Raw genomic sequence first — 19,254 nt, 5'->3', positions numbered from 1 at the left:
TAGCTTTCCTGACAATAAGAATCCAAACTGTTTGTAAGAAGCTGTAAGGATCTAATCTGCCTTCATTACTATTTGTCTGATTTAAAAGTAATTATTGTCCTGAATGAGACCTTTTATTTTTTCTTATGTAGATTCCTAGAATTCTTTCAGTATTGAATATACAAATCTAATATGAAATAAATAATGTCTTATTCTCTAATGTAATGGCATATATCAAGCATATAGTACTCATGTGATAAACTTTTCTCCTAATCAAATTCTTTTTTCTGCCTTGCATTTTATAATTGTATTTTTAAGGTTTACATTATATAGGCTTTTGTATTTTGTATAGGTTTCTTTTATTCTTACTGAGAGTGACTCTGTGGAGATAGCATTTCTAATTTCCCTTCCCCTTTTTCTTTATCCAGGGTTTTTTTCTCACAGTTTCCCCAGAATCAGTTTTAAAAGTGGCTCACCATGCTTCTGAAAACAACAGAATTTTCACTTTGAATCTGTCTGCACCATTTATTAGTCAGTTCTACAAGGAATCATTGATGAAAGTTATGCCTTATGTTGACATACTCTTTGGAAATGAGACGGTGAGTAATTTTTTTTTTAAAGTACCTGGTTGTTTTGGTTTCTCTTTGTGTATATGTTTAGAAATATATAAATAAAAACTGTGTACTTGAGAATTAAGTAAAACTGCCTCAGTTTGGACCACTCTAACTCAGTATTTTTAGTATTTCCTTCAGAATATACTAATTTCTTACACAGTAAAAAATTAGTCTTTTAAAGGATTAGGTTATTCAGGTTTATAATTTACATGTAGTAAAATTCACTCTTCTTATACATTTCTCTGAGCTTTTGCAAATGCGTACCTGTCATATGACTGTGACCACAAGCAGGATAAAAAACATTTTCATCACATTTATCAGTCAACCCTTGCCCTCATCCTTAGCCCTTAACATCAACCTCAAATAACCTTAATTAAAAAGAAAATGAGGAGGAGTCTTAACAAAAATAAAAAGCATTGGAGAGCACACAGAAAACTCTTTAATAAGAGCTCACATTTGTAAAACATATGTAAAAAAGATGGAAAGCATTTATAGAACCAGGGAACAATGCTAAAAGTTTGGCAGAGACATTGAAGAATAGAAAAGAATAGAGGCCCAAGAATAATTAGGTTTGCAGAAAATGCTGATGATATCAAAATGGTCTTCATTGTTTAAAAAAACTCCAAAAGTACAGTCAACAGAAAAAGTAATTGGACTTCATCAAAATTAAAAACTTTTGTGCATCAAAGGACACTATCAGGAAAGTGAAAAGACAACCCATGGATGGTAGAAAATATTTGCAAATAATATATCAGTTCAGGGGTTAGTATCCAGAATATATATCTTAACAACTCAAATACATCTCAACAAGAAGAAAACAACCTAATCTATGGGCTTCCCTGGTGGCACAGTGGCTGAGAGTCTGCCTGCCGATGCAGGGGACACGGGTTCGTGCCCCAGTCTGGGAAGATCCCACATGCCGTGGAGCGGCTGGGCCCGTGAGCCATGGCCGCTGAGCCTGCGCGTCCAGAGCCTGTGCTCCGCAACGGGAGAGGCCACAGCAGTGAGAGGCCCGCGTACCAAAAAAAATAAAATAAAATAAAATAAACAATAAAAAAAAAAAACAACCTAATCTAAAAATGGTCAAAGGACTTAAATAAATATTTCTTCAAAGAAGATATATCAATACAAAGGGCCAATAAGCATGTGAAAAGATGCTCACCATCAGTAATCATTAGAGAAATGCTTATGAAACCAAAGTAAGATATTACTTGACACCCAGTAGGATGGCTGTTTTCAAAATTAAAAAATGATAAAAAGTACTGGAAAGGATGTGGAGAAATGGGAACTCTTGTGCATAGCTGCTGGGAATGTAAAATGGTGCAGCTGCTGTGGAAAACAATTTGGTGGTTGTTCATAAAGTTAAAAAGAGAATTATTACCATATGATCCAGCAATTCCACTTCTAGGTATAACCAAAAAACCTTCAAAGCAGGGATTCAAATGCTTTTACACCAATGTTTAGCAGCATTATTCACAGTAGCCGCAAGTTGGAAACAAACCAAATGTTCTTCAACAGATGAATAGATAAATAAAATCTGGTATATACATACAATGGAATATCATTCAGCCTTTAAAAGGAATGAATTCTGTTACATGGTACAATATGAATGAATCTTGAAAACATTATGTTAAGTGAAATAAGGCAGATACAAGCAGACACCTATTGGGTTTTCCTGTAAGGATTCCTCTGAAATGAAGCATCTGGAATAGAAAAACTCATAAAGAAGGACAGCAGAATAGTGGTTACTAGGCACTGGGGGAAAAGGGGAGTTGGGAGTTATTTAATGAGTACAAAGCTTCTATTTGGGATGAAAAAAAGTTCTGGAAATGGATAGCGGTGATGATTGCACAACATTGTGAATATATTTAATGTCAGTGAATTTAACACTTAAAATTGTTAAAGTGGTAAAATTTTACTTTATGTATATTTTACCACAATTTAAAAAATTGATTGATTCTACAAATTGGTAAAGTTTGACTAGAACTTAGTACTGTATAGATTATTAAAGAAATTATTTTTCCCTACCTAGAAGAGGAAGTAGTAAAATTACAAGCTACTACCTGGTTACAAGTCATGTCAGGATAACTTTTTACTTTTTTTTGTATGATTGCTATTCATATGAATTCAACAGATATGTAGTACCTATTATGGCAGACCAATAAACAGTAGATGTATAGTATATTTGAGATGATTTGTCATAATATGGATTATAGAATAATAAATATTGGATACAGGGCAATTAGATATATTTGATAGTTTACTGAACCAGTCTCAAAAAGTCCTCCGATAAATTAATAGATTTCTAGTGATATGCTTCAGTGTTTGCTCAAGTAAACTATCAGTGATTCAGATAAAGCTGTATTTGTAGATAAGGCAAACGCACAGAATGTAAATAATGCAACACGTTAATAGATACCAAGTAAATTGAATGTCAAAATGAGACTTTAAACAATTTTAATAGTTTGGAAATACCAATTAAGTGATGAAATTTAATGAGGATAAATAAAATGATACCATATTTGATTATAAAAAAGCAAATATGTTATTATGAGCTTTATCTCTTTAATCTCATATTTCATTGTTCTCCTTGAATACTCAAGTAATAATAAACTATCTTCGGTTCTCTAGGAAAACAAGGGACATTTCATTTCTAAATTGCAATGAAGTATGAAATATATTTCTCAGGGAATACGTACAGGATTGCTTTGTCCTTCTCCCCGTTTCTCCCTCAAAAGAAAAAACAAAAAAAAAAAAAAGAAAAAAACAAATCTACTGTGCTTAATATAAATTCTCAAAATGTCAGCACTTAGCTAAAACCAAACACACTTGACTCTTATTTTCTGCCTAGTGCCACTTTCCTTTTCATAGGATTGTGTACTACTAATGATGTTTTAAAGCTTTTCTGATAACCTCAGAAAGTATATTTTAAAAAAAGAAGAAGAACTTGTCCACCAAGGCTATCTCTTCACAGATAATGAAGGACAGTGATCCTTGTAAGACAAGAAATAAATGAGATGAGCCCTATGATTAACCCAACTTAACACTTGAAGAGAATTTCTAGGCCATTGCACAGAGGAGAACCCATGTAGAGCTTGGCAGTCTCTTTGAATTGAAGAGATGGAGCTGGAAGTTCAGGAAATCTAACAGCTAGCCAGCTGGAGTTTGCAATTCATAGTACCCAAAAGGAAAGAGCTGCATAGAGAGAGAACACAGGAGATTTGCAGAGTCCCACCCAAGTCTTTCAGCTGAGTACTGATCAGCTGTGAGGAAACTAATGAAGGCTGGGAAAAGAACCACCTGAGAAGATACTAGCAAATAATCTTCAGAGTGCACAGAGAGCCTGTAACCATTCTTATTCTACTAGCTAGAGTAGAGAACCTCATAATTCATGAGCTTCAGAGTACTTAGAGCACCACTGGGGCAGAATTAGTCTAGAGTGAGGCTCCTTTTGTCCCTCCTAACAATATTATCCCAATATGCATACAGTGCCTTGTATTGGATTAAAGAAATTCCCTTCTATTCTTAGTAATCTGAGGGCTTTTTATCTGGAATGGATGTTGGATTTTGACATTTTCCCCCTGTGATTTTAGCAAATTCAATCCAGTAATAGGATAATCCATCATGACCAGGACTGTAGGGTTGGTTTACCAATCAATATAATTCACCTTTGTAAAAATAAAAAACATCCCCATCTTAATAGACACAGAAAAAAACCTATGTCAGAATCCAACATGCATTCCTGATAAAAAGCCCTCAGAGTACTAAGAATAGAATGGAACTTCTTCAACCCAATACAGGACATCCACAAAAAATGTACGGCTAATATCATACTTAATGATTAAAAACTGAATACTTTCCTCTAAGATCAGGGACAAAGCAAGGATGTTCACTCTTTCCACTTTTATTCAGCATTGTACTGGAGGTTCTAGTCAGTGCTAATAAGGTATGAAAATCATTGAGATTAGAAAGGAAGAAGAAAAACTGTCTCTGTTACTAAACACCATGATCATCTTTGTAGAAAAATCTTTTGAAATCTACAAAGAGCTATTACAAATAAAAATGAGTTTAGCAAAGTTGTGGGATACAAGATAAACACACAAAAACCAGTTGCATTTCTATATAGTAGCAGCAAACACGCAGAAATTGAAATTTAAATTTACTATTTCCATTACTATGAAAAGATATAACATACTTTGGGATAAATCTAATAAAAGATATACAAAACCTGTATACTGAACACTGTAAAACATTGTTGAGAATAATTAAAGAACTAAGTAAATGGAGAGAGAGGGCATGTGCATGGATTTTAACTCTATTGTGAAGATGTCAGGTCTCAAATTGGTCTTTGGATTCAACATAATTTAATTTAAAATTCCAACAGGTTTTTTGTTTGTTCATTTTCTAGAAGTCAACAAGCATATTCTGAAATTAATATGGAAAAACACTGGACTAAAATAGTCAAACCAACTTTGAAAAAAAAATCAGAGGACCTACACTACATGGTGTCAGGACTTATAAAGCTACAGTAGTCAATACAGTGTGGCAGTGCCCTAAAGATAGGCAAATAGATCCATGGAACAGAGGAGATAGTACAGAAATAGACCAACTGTTGATTCTTTAAAAAAATTTCAGTAGCAATTCTGTAAATAATAGTCTTTTTAACAAATTATGGTATAGCAATTGAATATCCATATCCAAAAAAGCAAAACTTCAGCCCATACAACATGCAACAACTATTTAGGTGTCCAACATTAAAAAGTATGACCATACGAGATATTTGCATGAGCTGCTAGAACTGTCATACACTGCTGGTGAGAATGCAAAATGGTACAACTACTTTGAAAAATAGTTTTCCAGTTTCTTACACAGTTATATATAACCCACCATATGACCTAGTTGTCCCCCCACAAGAGAAATGAAAGTATGTGTACATATAAACACATACACAAATGCTTGTAGGAACTCTTATTTGTAATATCCAAAGTCTAGAAGCAACTCAGTGTCCATCAACTGGTGACGGGATAAGCAAACTGTAGTATATCTATACACTAGAATATTAGTCCATAAAAGAAATGAAGTATTTATACATGCACCAACATGGATGAATGTCAGAAGATTTATACTGAGTGAAAGATGAGCTGCCAGACAAAAAGTACATTCTGTGTAACTCCATTTAAATTAAATTCTAGAGAATTCAAACTGTAGTGACAGAAAGCAGATTCATGGTTGCCTGGGAAGGAGTTGTGCTGTGAGGCAGTGATCACAAATGGACATAACAAAACTTTTGAACGTAATGAATGTGTTCCTTATCTTGATTGTGGCTGTAGTTTCAGGACTTTATGCATGTGTCAAAACTTATCTAATTAGATACTTTAATTTGTGCAGATCATTATATGTGAATTATACCATATAAAGCTTTTTTGAAAGAATATGTACTGTGTGATTCCATTTACATAAGTTTAAAAATGGGGAAAATTAGAGTTGTTCATATAAAAAGCTCTAAAGAACCAATGTTAAATGAAGACACGAGGGACTTCCCTGGTGGTCCATAGAAAGTACTGCTGACCTGTGAAAACCACAGGGGGTTGGGTTTCCACCTCTAAAGGCGATAAAAATTCTGCATATAATTTATAGTCGGCTCCCTGTACTCATGGTTCCACTGCACCTGAGGTTCCAACCAACGGCAGATCCTGTAGTTCTGTAGTATTTACTGTTGAAAAAAATCTGCATATAAGTGGACACGTGCAGTTCAAACTGGTGTTGTTCAAAGGTCAACTGTGCTGAGTTTTTGTTAGGTAGTGTTGAAGGTGTTCTTAGCAGTATTGATATTATTCCTCTCTTAAGTTTCACTTAACTAACTTGCTTGAATAACATGTACTCTCCATTCCCTTGATAAAACATAATAAGTAGTGCCAAGTGAATAAGGAAAAACTATTACGCTATTAGGCTGTTCTCTGATAGACCAACTTCTCTTCCTACAAATTTGCTTTTAATGATTATATAATCTGATAAAATAGAATAGAGTGCAAATAGAGTGAGAATTAGTTTAATGAATTAAGTTTGGGTACAAAACTCAGTAAAGACAAATTGCTTTAAAAAGTTGTTCTTGAATTAGGTGTGGGCATGAAAAGTTTTAAAGATTAAAGGAAGAAGAACCTATAAATAGCTGCACTCAGGAGTACTCCATAGAAGTCTTCAAGTTTTGACTCTCCTTTAAAGAAACTAAAAGTGAAATTCATAAACCATGAATTATGGATCTGATTCTATAAGAAAGGCTCTAGAATATCAGTCAGCATACACACATTAAAAGTCTTGACCCTACTTTAAATATTAGCAAATGATATATCATTATATATTAATAAAATGTTTATAGACTTTTTAAACTAAATTTTTAAAATTTAATCAATTTGCTGATTTATTAGCTAACTACTGTTCCTTCCATTTCCTTATACGTAAAGTGAAGGATTTGCGTAGAAATACTAGAAGATCTTTTAAATTTTTTGTTAGAGCCTAAAAATGTTTTTTACAAAAACTGTGGATTCATTTTTCTCAGATGTTCTAATAGTCACTAACACTGACCAATTTTACTATAAATCAGCAAGTCCTTGTTCTGAAATCTAGAATAATATAATCCCAAACATTAATTTTAGATAGTTATTCTTTTTTTTTTTTTTAATATCCAGCTCTTTTTTTTTAGATGTTGGGGGTAGGAGTTTAGTAATTTATTTATTTATTTTTGCTGTGTTGGGTCTTCGTTTCAGTGCGAGGGCTTTCTCTGGTTGTGGCAAGTGGGGGCCACTCTTCATCACGGTGCGCGGGCCTCTCACTATCACGGCCTCTCTTGTTGCGGAGCACAAGCTCCAGACGCGCAGGCTCAGTAGTTGTGGCTCACGGGCCTAGTCGCTCCGCAGCATGTGGGATCTTCCCAGACCAGGGCTCAAACCCGTGTTCCCTGCATTAGCAGGCAGATTCTCAACCACTGCGCGACCAGGGAAGCCCGATAGTTATTCTTTTCATTGTTAACAGGCTCAACTGTAATGCCTTACAAGCTAGATTTTTTTTTCTCTTCTTTCACCCCTACTGTTTCTTTTCTCTGTTTGATTTGCCCAGGGAAAAGGGTATTCTTCTCTAAGGAATATCTGAAAATATTTGGTTGAGCTCAATCTGAAACAAAATAGAAGTATTCACAGGAATACCGATACTCCATTAATATGATTAAAAAAAAAGTATAAATTATTAACTGATGTAATTTACTTTTTTCTTTCATCACAGTAAAAAATATATAACAAAATTTACTATTTTTGAGTGTACAATTCATCGGCTTTAAGTACACTGACAGTGTTGTGCAACCATCACCACTGTCTATTCGCAGAACTTTTTTATCTTTCCAGAACAGTAGCTTTGTACCCATTCAACAATAACTGCTAATTTCCCTTTCCCCCCAGTGCCTGATAACCACTATTTTACTGGCTTTCTCTATGAATTTGCCTATTGTAGGTACCTCAAAAAGTACCATCACACAATAGTTGTTTGTCTGGCTTATTTCACTGAAGATAATGTTTTCAAGGTTCATCCATGTTGTAGCATGTATCAGAGTTTCCCCTTTGTATATCCATTCATCCATTGATGGATATTCAGTTTGTTTTTACCTTTGACTTTTGTTAATAATGCTGCTGCTGCTGGTATACAAGTATCTGTTCAAGTCCCTGCTTTCAGGTTTTTTGGGTATGTAGAAGTGGAATTGCTGGATCATATGGTAATAATCCTCTTTTTAACTTTTTGAGGAACCACCAAATTGTTTTCCACAGCAGCTGCACCATTTTACAATTCCCACCAGCAATGCACAAGGGTTCCTATTTCTCTACATCCTTGCTAACACTTGCTATTTTCCTTTTTTTTGGCAATAACCATCCTAAGGGGTGTAATATAGCATCTCATTCTGATTTTGATTTGTGTGACTTGCTTTTAACTGAGATTCAGAAACGCATAGTGATAAATTTTCATGTTGGCTCAATTAAAAATTCTTGGTAACCTGTTAAATTGCATTTTATAATTTTAAACTACACATCTGAATTTATTGGTTGTCCTTGTTAAGGTAGTTTTGAAACTACCATAATATATAAATTATTTAAATGTTACATTGTATTTTTAATTTCTTTCTGACATCTTCAAAGTTTAAAGCATTTCCCTTCTGCGACAACCATTTGTTACCTAGACAACCATTTGTTACCTAGACTCAGCTTAAAAAAGGACATTCTACATGCAGGTAATTATATTCATTGATGCCTGCTAATGCAGTCTGCTTTGTAGTCATAATCTAGCAGTACATGACTAAAGAACTTGATTTTTCTTGGTTTTCATTTTTATTAAGAACTTTTTTTGAATAGTGTCATCTTGCAAATGGTTCTTAAGAGTAATACTTTTCAAGGCTCCATAATGGCTAGATAATTAACCTGCCAGGATTAAGTACACTCAACTTTGCTTCAGGATACTTAACTCTCAAACAAGGTCAATTATCTCATGATAATAACTGCTTTGTCAAGAGTTACCACTTAATTCCACAGTGAAACGTCACATTACCAGTACAATGCGCTTTTAAGATAAAGTTTAAACAGTAAAATACAGCTTGAAAATTGGGCAGAAGAATTCGGTTTATTTAATTCATACATATTAAGAATGCTAAAAAAAAAAAAAAAAAGAATGCTACATTTTAGATAAAACTCTCCCACATAGACCTAGTGTTTGAATCTCACAGACGGTTTCTGTTTATAAAGATTATGTTTATAATCTGTTTCATCCCTCCTTCTGCTGGCATTATTCCCACATTGTACATTTTCTTGCAGGGAAATCCATTTTAAACCTATTGATCCTACAGAGGATTCAGTATGTTAAAAACCTCTAGTGCAGACTAGGAAAATTGAAATTACGGTCTCTTTCCTAAGCGATGATTTAACTTTTTAAAAAAATATCTACCTTATCAATGAATGAATTACAAAGCAATATACAAAATTCTGCAATTTTGTTGTTGTTGTTTCTGTTGTGGCTGAGTAGCTCTTAAATCATATTAGTATAGTGATGTATAGCCAAAAACAGGAAAGCTACATGATGCATCAGGACATCCTGAAAGAAACGTATAATTGGCTTTAATTACTTGAATCCATGTTTTCTAAACCTGAGTAATGGCTGTGTCTCCTTATAAGTAAACCCTGATCATCTTTTTACTAAAGCAGATGGATTAGGTTAACTTTTTCTTCTTTTATATAGTTTGCTGGGAGAGGAGGGGGACATTTATTGATATTTATTGTTTACACTCTTAAATCCTTAATCTTTCTAATAGCCGTTGATTCTTTTTAAAATAACAAAAATTAATAATTGGAAAACAGCAATAGTGCTTTAATTGTAAATAACCTTTGGTAAACTCTGTCTTATCTGAAATAGTCTGTCAGTGTCTATACAAAGATGTAATTTGCTGTTTCACTATGAAAATCTGTATAAATCTTTAAATTATGTGCACCAAATATAATAAGTGCTATGAATGCATACATCTTCGTTCAGATAGTCTCTCTTTAGTTAGGAGACTTACTGTTCTTTATAAAGGTATTATTTTTAATTATGGGAAAAACTTCCTTTCTCTCTCAAGTCTGTACATTTTATCCTCAGGGAATTCCTTTTTGAATTGTTACATCTTTTTGCTAAATCTAATTCCTTAGGATACATGATTTCCAAACATTTTCAGAGAGGCAGGCTGTCACCAGATCCATATTCTGACAGTAGAAGAGATGGTCTTTTCTTTCCTCATATCAAGGTGTTTCCAACATGAATGTAGGGAATAGGGCTATACCTAAAATGGTAATTCTACCCTTGTAATTATACAAAAGTGCCTAGTTTCTTCCAAGGAAAGATGGAAGTCACCTTCCTGAGACTCTTCTTATAGATCTTTCCATTCCTCTCTCTTTACTATAAGCAAACAAAGTGAGAGGAGCCTATGTTACAGATAAAAATCTAAGGTTGTTATAAGATCAGTCCAGGAAAGTAGGAAATGATGTTTCAGAGAAGATACGTAACCCCTTCAAAAAAATTAAAACTTATGGTGCTCATATAAAATTCTGATGTATTTTCTGCTAAGGATAATGAAATTTCAATTAAGATAGGGCTGTGGCATTGTAAGATTGCTGCTTATCTCCTGGATTCAACTTTCTCCTTTGGGTCTTTCTGATATATTTTGCTCACCTGGAAAAAAAAAAAAAATGAGATTCACTGTAGCACAAGGGAGTCTTCTAATGTCAGTGGCATGTTGTAAAGATGTGCTGTGAGAAGGATTTGGAAAGAGCCAAAGACTATTTAACTATAAGCTTTGTGTGTCTCTTCCTTCCTTTCTACTTAACTGTCTCCTTTTCTCTTTCCTTTCTCTCAGTCCCCACCAACATACCCTTCCTTTCTTATTCCTTCATCTCCCTCCCCTTACCAAGCTACATTGCCTCTAAAGATGAAAGGTTTTCTAATCATTCCCAAACTCATCATTGGTTTTTAAAAAAAAAAAACCCTGTAATTTCAAATGGTTTGAATTGCTATGGAGATAATCATATTTTATGCAGATGTCTTTCTGTGTTATTCAGTATTTCAATTACTTTTTTTATTTGAATGTTTTAGATACTGTACTATAAATTTGTGACTATTTTAGTATTATTTGTCTAGTATGCCATGATATAAAGGTAATGAGTTAATATTTAAACTTCCTATTTAATGAATTTTAAAATTTTCTTATTACTAAAATTATAATGAAATTGACTTATGCTTGTTAATACAAACTAAATTTATATGACAGAAGAAGGATACCAGGACTATATTTAGAAAATCCGTTTTTTGACTCAGCTTGAATTTTTCTGTGCCTTTCTTCTTTGACATTAGGAGGATAATTGGCAAATTTTAAATAGGTTTTATAGATTAGTTAATAGTATTTTATCAACAGTAATTTCCTAGCTTAGATGATTCTAAAATAGTTATGTAAATGTCCACATTTGGAATGCTCCTAACCTCCTTTTTCTGATCCAGATCCAATCCAGGGTCTCAGTTATCATTTACTTACCATGTTTCCTTAGTTTCTTTAATCTGGAGCAATTTCTTAGTATTTCTTTGTCTTTTATGATTATTACACTTTTGAAAAGTACAGGCCAGTTATTTTGTATTGTATGGAAGGTCCTTCGATGTAGGATTAACTGATATGTTTTCATAATTCTTTTTGAGAAGAATACCTCAAAATGCTGTTGTCTTTTTTCATACATTATATCAAGATATCAGCTTGTCTCATTACTGATGATATTGACATTGATCACTTGGTTAAGAAGATGTTGATCCAGTGTACGCACTTTAAAGTTACCATTTTTCCCTTTTAATTTAATTAATAATTATCTTGGGAAATATTTACAAGAGATTACGTACATATTTTGTGTTTTCAATGTACTTTCACCCACTACTTTTAGCCTTCATTGATAATTCTTGCCTCCAGCACTTACTGCGTGTTTACCAAGTGGTGATTTTTCTATTCCCATCATTTCTTCTACATTATGAAAAATATTTATTTTTTATTATTATTTTCTTATTTTTTGGCTGCATTGCGTCTTAGTTGTGGCACACGGCCTCTTCGTTGCAGTGCACAGACTTCTCTCTAGTTGTGGTGCTTAGGCTCCAGAGTGTGTGGGCTTTGTAGTTGCAGCACGTGGGCTCTCTAGTTGTGGTGCTGGGCTCAGTAGTTGTGGTGTGTGGGCTTAGTTGCCCCACAGCACGTGGGATCTTAGTTCCCCAACCAGGGATCGAACCGGCGTCCCCTGCATTGCAAGATGTATTCTTAACCACCAGACCACCAGGCAAGTCCCTCTTACATTTATTAATTGGAATTCTGTGTAAGGAAGAAATGCTCCCTGTCCACTTTTTAATTTATTTGTTTATATCAGTATACTTTATAGATATTTATTCTATGGGCTATAATCCTTTTAAAATCATTACTTGTTTCTCCATTTATCTCAGTTTTGGCCATTAGGAGCTCCCTCATCTTGGCTCCTCTGTTCTTTTGATACGCCCTGATTAATTTTTTAGCACTTCTTTACTTTCTGGCACCACAAGTTGTTCCAAGTTCATATTGTATTTTTGCCTGTCTCAGCCCTGGAATCATCTGTTTCTTCGTAGAGTTCTGGTTCCTTGAAGACTGGTTTATTAGAAATTGTACTTAGAAACCAAGAGCTGGGAACTAGGTGTGCTCAGTGCTACTGGGTATCTTCTGGGCCCTCTCAGCAAACAGACCTAAGAAATATATGTGTGTGTGTGTGTGTATATATATATATATACACACACACACATGCACACTTTTATATTTGTCTGTCTACCTACCTACCTACCTACCTAACTAGCTATATTTGTATTAAAAATCATGAGGCTGAAAGGAAAACTCAGATTGCAATCCAGCATCACAAGGTTAAATCTAAACTTTCTTCTTTCCTTATTCATATTTCCTTTCCTTGGCAGTAAGACCTGGCTTTCATTATCTGCAATTTAATGACTCATTTGCTCAAATCTAAAATACCTATAGTTTCAGAATTGCAAAACCACCCTTAGGAGAAGGTTGAGTGTATTTTGTATGCGGGAGGGACATGAATTAGGGGCTAGAAGACGGACTATGATAGACATCCTATAAAATATAGGATTTCTATATTTGATCCCTTTGATCCCTTTCTACTGGTATTTATGACCTCATGTAGTGTTCTCTTTTTGACTGTGGGGCTGGGGCTAGTAACTTATAACAAATAGAATATGGCAAAATTGATGACATGTCATTTCCAAAACTAGATTACAAAAGTTCTATGACTTCTGTCTCATTTTCCCTCTCTTGCTCACTTTCTCTTGAAGCCCCCATATTTTTTTTTTTTTTAAGAGTTTTTGATGGTGGACCATTTTTAAAGTCTTTATTGAATTTGTTACAGTGTTGCTTCTGTTTTATGTTTTGGTTTTTTGGCCCCGAGGCATGTGGGATCTTAGCTCCCTGACCAGGGATCAAACCCACCCCCCTTGCATTGGAAGGTGAAGTCTTAATCACTGGACCACCAGGGAAGTCCCTGGAGCCTTCACTCTTGGGAAAGCAAGCTGCCATGCTTTGAGTTACCCAAAAGAGAGACTCATATGTCAAGAACTGATGTCCCCAAATCAGTAGCCAATGAGGACCTGAGAGTTACATGAATGAGCATAAATGAACTTGGAAGAAAATGTTCCCTTAGGGCTCCTCCCCCAAAAAAAAAAAAAAAAAAAAAAAATGTTCCCTTAATCAAACATAGGATGACTGCAGCCCTGCCCTATACTTTGTTAGCAGCCTTGTGAAAGACCTTGATTAAGAGGCACCTAACAAAACCATGCCTAGATTCCTGATCTCTAGAAACTATGAGATAATAAATGTTTGTTGTTTTAACTCACTAAGTTTTGGAGTAATTTGTCATGCAATAATAGATAACTAATACTTGCTGAGAAAAACATATTTATGAACTAGAATTCAGTATTTGTGTACAGTTTTTTTTTAAGCCTATGACACATTTACATGGTTCTAAACATAAGAACTATACAAAAAAATTTCCTCAGAAGTGTCCCAGGACCTCTTCTCTCTCTGCTTCTTTCTTCCTTTGTTTCTTCCCACCTACCCTGTAGATAATCTGATTCACATTCCTATATTTCTCTTAGCACAGATTACCAGCAGAATGTATATTTTTTCATATCTCCTTCTTTGTTACATGAAATATAGCACACTGTAGGTTCTCTTTGCACTTACTTTTTGTTTTTTGGGTTTTTTGTTTGTTTTGCTTAAATATATCTTAGAAATGTTTGTTTGTTTGTTTTGCTTAAATATATCTTAGAATTCATTCCATAAAAGCTCATAGAGATCTTTCTCACCTTTTTCATAGCTGTATTTACCCAACTATGTGAATGTACCATAGTTTATTCAATCACCCTCTTGTTATGGACATGTAGGTTATTTACAGTATTTTGCAGTTAAAAACAATCTTTCAATAAATAACCTTGTGCATGCATGTTTTTATGTTGTTAGAGGTATTTCTTCAGAGTAACTTCCTAGAGGTGGGATTGTTGGGTCACAGAATAAGTGCATGTGTAGTTTTGTTAGATACTGCCAAATTCCTCTCCAGGAAAGATACAGCAGCAGTATATGTGAATGCTTTCATTCCCAACAGCAGTATATGTGAATTTTTTTCTAATGGGGTTATTTTAATGTTTGGATATTAACTATTCTTAAGGCACTGCCAACAAATAGAATTCATTAGAAGTGTCAAATTCTAGCCTTATTTCAAAAACTTGATTGCTGCAAGAATTAAACTGAATTAAGACTATAACATGATTCAGCACCTATTAGCCAATTCATTTTAGCACAGGAAAAATAATCTAAAAAATTTAAAAAGTGATCATTTTTTAAGGTATAGACTGTAAAGACTTCCATCTCATTTTTGCTTGTTTGTCTAAAATCATTCAATGAATATGAATGAATCCTCATCATATAGTTTTATTTCCTGATCATATATTTGGCAGGCGGACTCTCAGCCACAGCGCCACCAGGGAAGCCCCTGATCCTATATTTTTATCCAGTGTATTTTTATCCTATTATTTCTCCTACAAATCCCTCTTTCTCCTGCACTACCTAACTACTCATGTTTTCCAGAATGCACCATATTTATTTTTGCCTTCATGTCTTTTCATATTCTAATCCTTCTGTCTTTATCCTTACCCCTCTCCAACTCTGTCTGGCTATCTTCTACTTATCCATTATATCTCAGTTCATATATTGCTTCCCTCACCTCCTCTCCTTCTCCTCCCCTTCCCCCCCTCATTCACTTAGTCATTTTTTAAATTTGATTTTTTGATATTTTGTGTGTAATTATAAGGCTTTTTTCTTAACACTTACATTGTTTAGTAATTACTTGTTAATGTATTTTCTCTTACACTAATGTGTTCCTTCACAGCAGACTTCCATGCAGTATTATAGTCCTACTGCCTAACAAATAATATGTATTTATTAAACATTCAATAAATGAATGAATGAGTTTTTTCCTTTGCTGGGAGATTGAACCTTTGCAAATTACAGAGAATAGTTGTCTTTTTAAATATGATTGTCCTGCTTAATTACCACTTCTGATCTTAGAAAGATTTAGGATTTAAAATTTGATCTTAAATCTGAATCCACCAAACTAAACTTTGTAACTATTTTAGACTGTATGTAACACATTTAAAATATTTTTAGATAATATAATATTATCCTTCAGTTTGACCACGATTTATTGAGAGCATATTCTATATCAGGCACTATGTTCTATATCTGTATTCTAAAATCTTTTTAGAATGTTAACACTGCTGTTACACAGTCACTAACTTATCACCATCTTTTTCCTCTCAACTTTTTTCAAAATAAGAATCTGCAATGTGTTTTCACGTATGGAGTTCAGGTCTGGCTTAGAGGTCCCAGTTCATATGAATCGTTTTAAGAGCCTCAATTTTGTGGTAACCCTGTACTAATTTCACAAGCCCGGGGGACCCTGGTTTCCACCAAAAGTATTTTGTCAGCCCTCTTACTCTCTGGTCTCAATCCATACTGTAGAGAAGGGAGACTAGGGAACTGAAACTTCAGCTCCCTCTTTTCACATTTTGCTATCTAGAAAACAGAAGATTTAAACCTGTCATCTTTTCCTATAGTCAAGAGATGATTGGTTCCTCCTATTTTCAATTCCTTTTCTGAGGAAGGGTGTGCTAATGTTCTTTCTAAAATATGAATGCTCATGGGATTGATGTTAGTGGTTTATCTCTGGGCTTTCTATCCTGTTCCACTGATCTATCTTTCTGTTTTTGTGCCAGTACCATACTGTCTTGATTACTGTTGCTTTGTAATATAGTCTAAAGTCAGGGAGCCTTATTCCTCCAGCTCCTTTTTTCGTTCTCAAGATTGCTTTGGCTATTCGGGGTCTTTTGTGTTTCCATACAAATTGCGAAATTTTTTGTTCTAGTTCTGTGAAAAATGCCAGTGGTAGTTTGATAGGGATTGCATTGAATCTGTAGATTGCTTTGGGTAGTAGAGTCATTTTCACAATGTTGATTCTTCCCATCCAAGAACATGGTATATCTCTCCATCTATTTGTATCATCTTTAATTTCTTTCATCAGTGTCTTATAATTTTCTGCATACAGGTCTTTCGTATCCTTAGGTAGGTTTATTCCTAGATATTTTATTCTTTTTGTTGCAATGGTAAATGGGAGGATGTTAGATATTTTTAAGCCAAATAGGTATGCTGTCCCCATGACTGTTGTTATAATGTTAAATTACTATTCCTTTTGAACATTATAATGAATAATACATTTTGAGAGGTTATGTGTGTTTTTAGTAACTGACCTGAATAAAACTAAATATTAAGCATGGAAATATTAGTTAATAGAGTGGATGTTAGTACTAATTTATTCATGTTACTACTAATTATTCATATTAAATTAGAATTCTTAATTTCACAAATAGAGTTCTTTTATTACACCATCAAGCCAACTAGGGTTCATAGTTTGTACAAAATTAATTTTTTACAACATGGGGAAACACACGTTTTTCTCTCAGCATGGTATTAATTTAAAAATGACCTCTTCAAGCAGAAGCAAGATGAACTACAATCCTGCAGCCTGTGGAACAAAAACCACATTCACAGAATGATAGACAAGATGAAAAGGCAGAGGGCTATGTACCAGATGAAGGAACAAGATAAAATCTGAGAAAAACAGCTAAATGAAGTGGAGATAGGCAACCTTCCAAAAAAGAATTCAGAATAATGATAGTGAACATGAATCCAGGACCTCGGAAAAAGAATAGAAGCAAAGATCGAGAAGATGTAAGAAATGTTTAACAAAGATCTAGAAGAATTAAAGAACAACAAACAGATGAACAATACAGTAGCTGAAATGAAAACTACACTGGAGGAAATCAGTAGCAGAATAACTGAGGCAGAAGAACGGATAAGTGACCTGGAAGACAGAGTGGTGGAATTCACTGCGGCAGAACAGAATAAAGAAAAAAGAGTGAAAAGAAATGAAGACAGCCTAAGAGACCTCTGGGACAACATTAAATGTAACAACATTCACATTATAGTGGTCTGAGAAGAAGAGAGAGAGAAAGGACGTGAGAAAATATTTGAAGAGATTATAGTCGAAAACTTCCCTAACATGGGAAAGGAAATCGCCACCCAAGTCCAGGAAGTGCAGAGAGCCCCAGGCAGGATAAACCCAAGGAGAAACATGCTGACACAGATAATAATCAAATTGACAAAAAGTAAAGACAAAGAAGAATTATTGAAAGCAGCAATGAAAAAAATGGCAAATAACATACGAGGGAACTCCCATAGCTTAACAGCTGATTTCTCAACAGAAACTCTACAAACCAGAAGGGAGTGGCGTGACATATTTAAAGTGATGAAAGAGTGGAACCTAAAACCAAGATTACTCTACCCAGCAAGGATCTCATTCAGATTTGATGGAGAAATCAAAAGCTTTACAGACAAGCAAAAGCTAAGAGAATTCAGCACCACCAAACCAGCTCTACAACAAATGCTAAAGGAACTTCTCTAAGTGGGAAACACAAGAGAAGAAAAGGACCTACAAAACCAAACCCAAAACAATTAAGAAAATGGTCATAGGAACATACATATCAATAATTACCTTAAACGTGAATGGATTAAATGCTCCAGCCAAAAGACACAGGCTCACTGAATGGATACAAAAACAAGACCCATATATATGCTGTCTACAAGAGACCCACTTCAGACCTAGGGACACATACAGACTGAAAGTGAGGGGATAGAAAAAGATATTCCATGCAAACGAAAATCAAAAGAAGCTGGAGTAGCAATACTCATATCAGATAAAATAGACTTTAAAATAAAGAATGTTACAAGAGACAAAGAAGGACATTACATAATGATCAAGGGATCAATCCAAGAAGAAAATATAACAATTATAAATATATATGCACCCAACATAGGAGCACCTCAAACATAAGGCAACTGCTAACAGCTATAAAAGAGGAAATTAACAGTAACACGATAGTAGTGGGGGACTTTAACACCCCACTTAAACCAATGGACAGACCATCCAAACAGAAAATTACTAAGGAAACAAAAGCTTTAAATGACACAGTAGACCAGATAGATTTAATTGATATTTATAGGACATTCCATCCAAAAACAACAGATTACACTTTCTTCTCAAGTGCACACGGAACATTCTCCAGGAGAGATCACATCTTGGGTCACAAATCAAGCCTCAGTAAATTGAAGAAAATTGAATCATATCAACCAACTTTTCTGACCACAATGCTATGAGATTAGAAATCAGTTACAGGGGGAAAAAAAAGTAAAAAGCACAACCACATGGAGGCTAAAAAATGCGTTACTAAATAATCAAGAGATCACTGAAAAAATCAAAGAGGAAATCAAAAAATACCTAGAGAAAATGACAATGAAAACATGACGATCCAAAACCTATGGGATGCAGCAAAAGCAGTTCTAAGAGGGAAGTTTATAGCTATACAAGCCTACCTCAAGAAACAAGAAAAATCTTAAATAAACAATCTAACCTTACACCTAAAG

The 19,254-nt window shown here is 34.3% G+C and overlaps 1 protein-coding gene across 2 annotated transcripts in view; it reads left to right on the top strand.

The window, feature by feature from the left end:
• Positions 1 to 19,254, top strand: part of ADK (adenosine kinase) — a 485,627-nt gene that overhangs the window by 338,122 nt on the left and 128,251 nt on the right. For both annotated transcript variants that reach the window (XM_024741096.1, XM_024741087.1), the window contains exon 7: positions 408 to 578. In XM_024741096.1, coding sequence (XP_024596864.1) covers positions 408 to 578 — 171 coding nt within the window. The remainder of the gene's footprint in view (positions 1 to 407; positions 579 to 19,254) is intronic.

This window comes from Neophocaena asiaeorientalis, unplaced genomic scaffold (assembly GCF_003031525.2).
Source record: "Neophocaena asiaeorientalis asiaeorientalis breed wild unplaced genomic scaffold, Neophocaena_asiaeorientalis_V1.1 scaffold484, whole genome shotgun sequence".
Classification (NCBI taxonomy): domain Eukaryota; kingdom Metazoa; phylum Chordata; class Mammalia; order Artiodactyla; family Phocoenidae; genus Neophocaena; species Neophocaena asiaeorientalis.
Note: the sequence above shows the minus strand (reverse complement) of the source record. Positions and strands in the feature narration are given on the sequence as shown.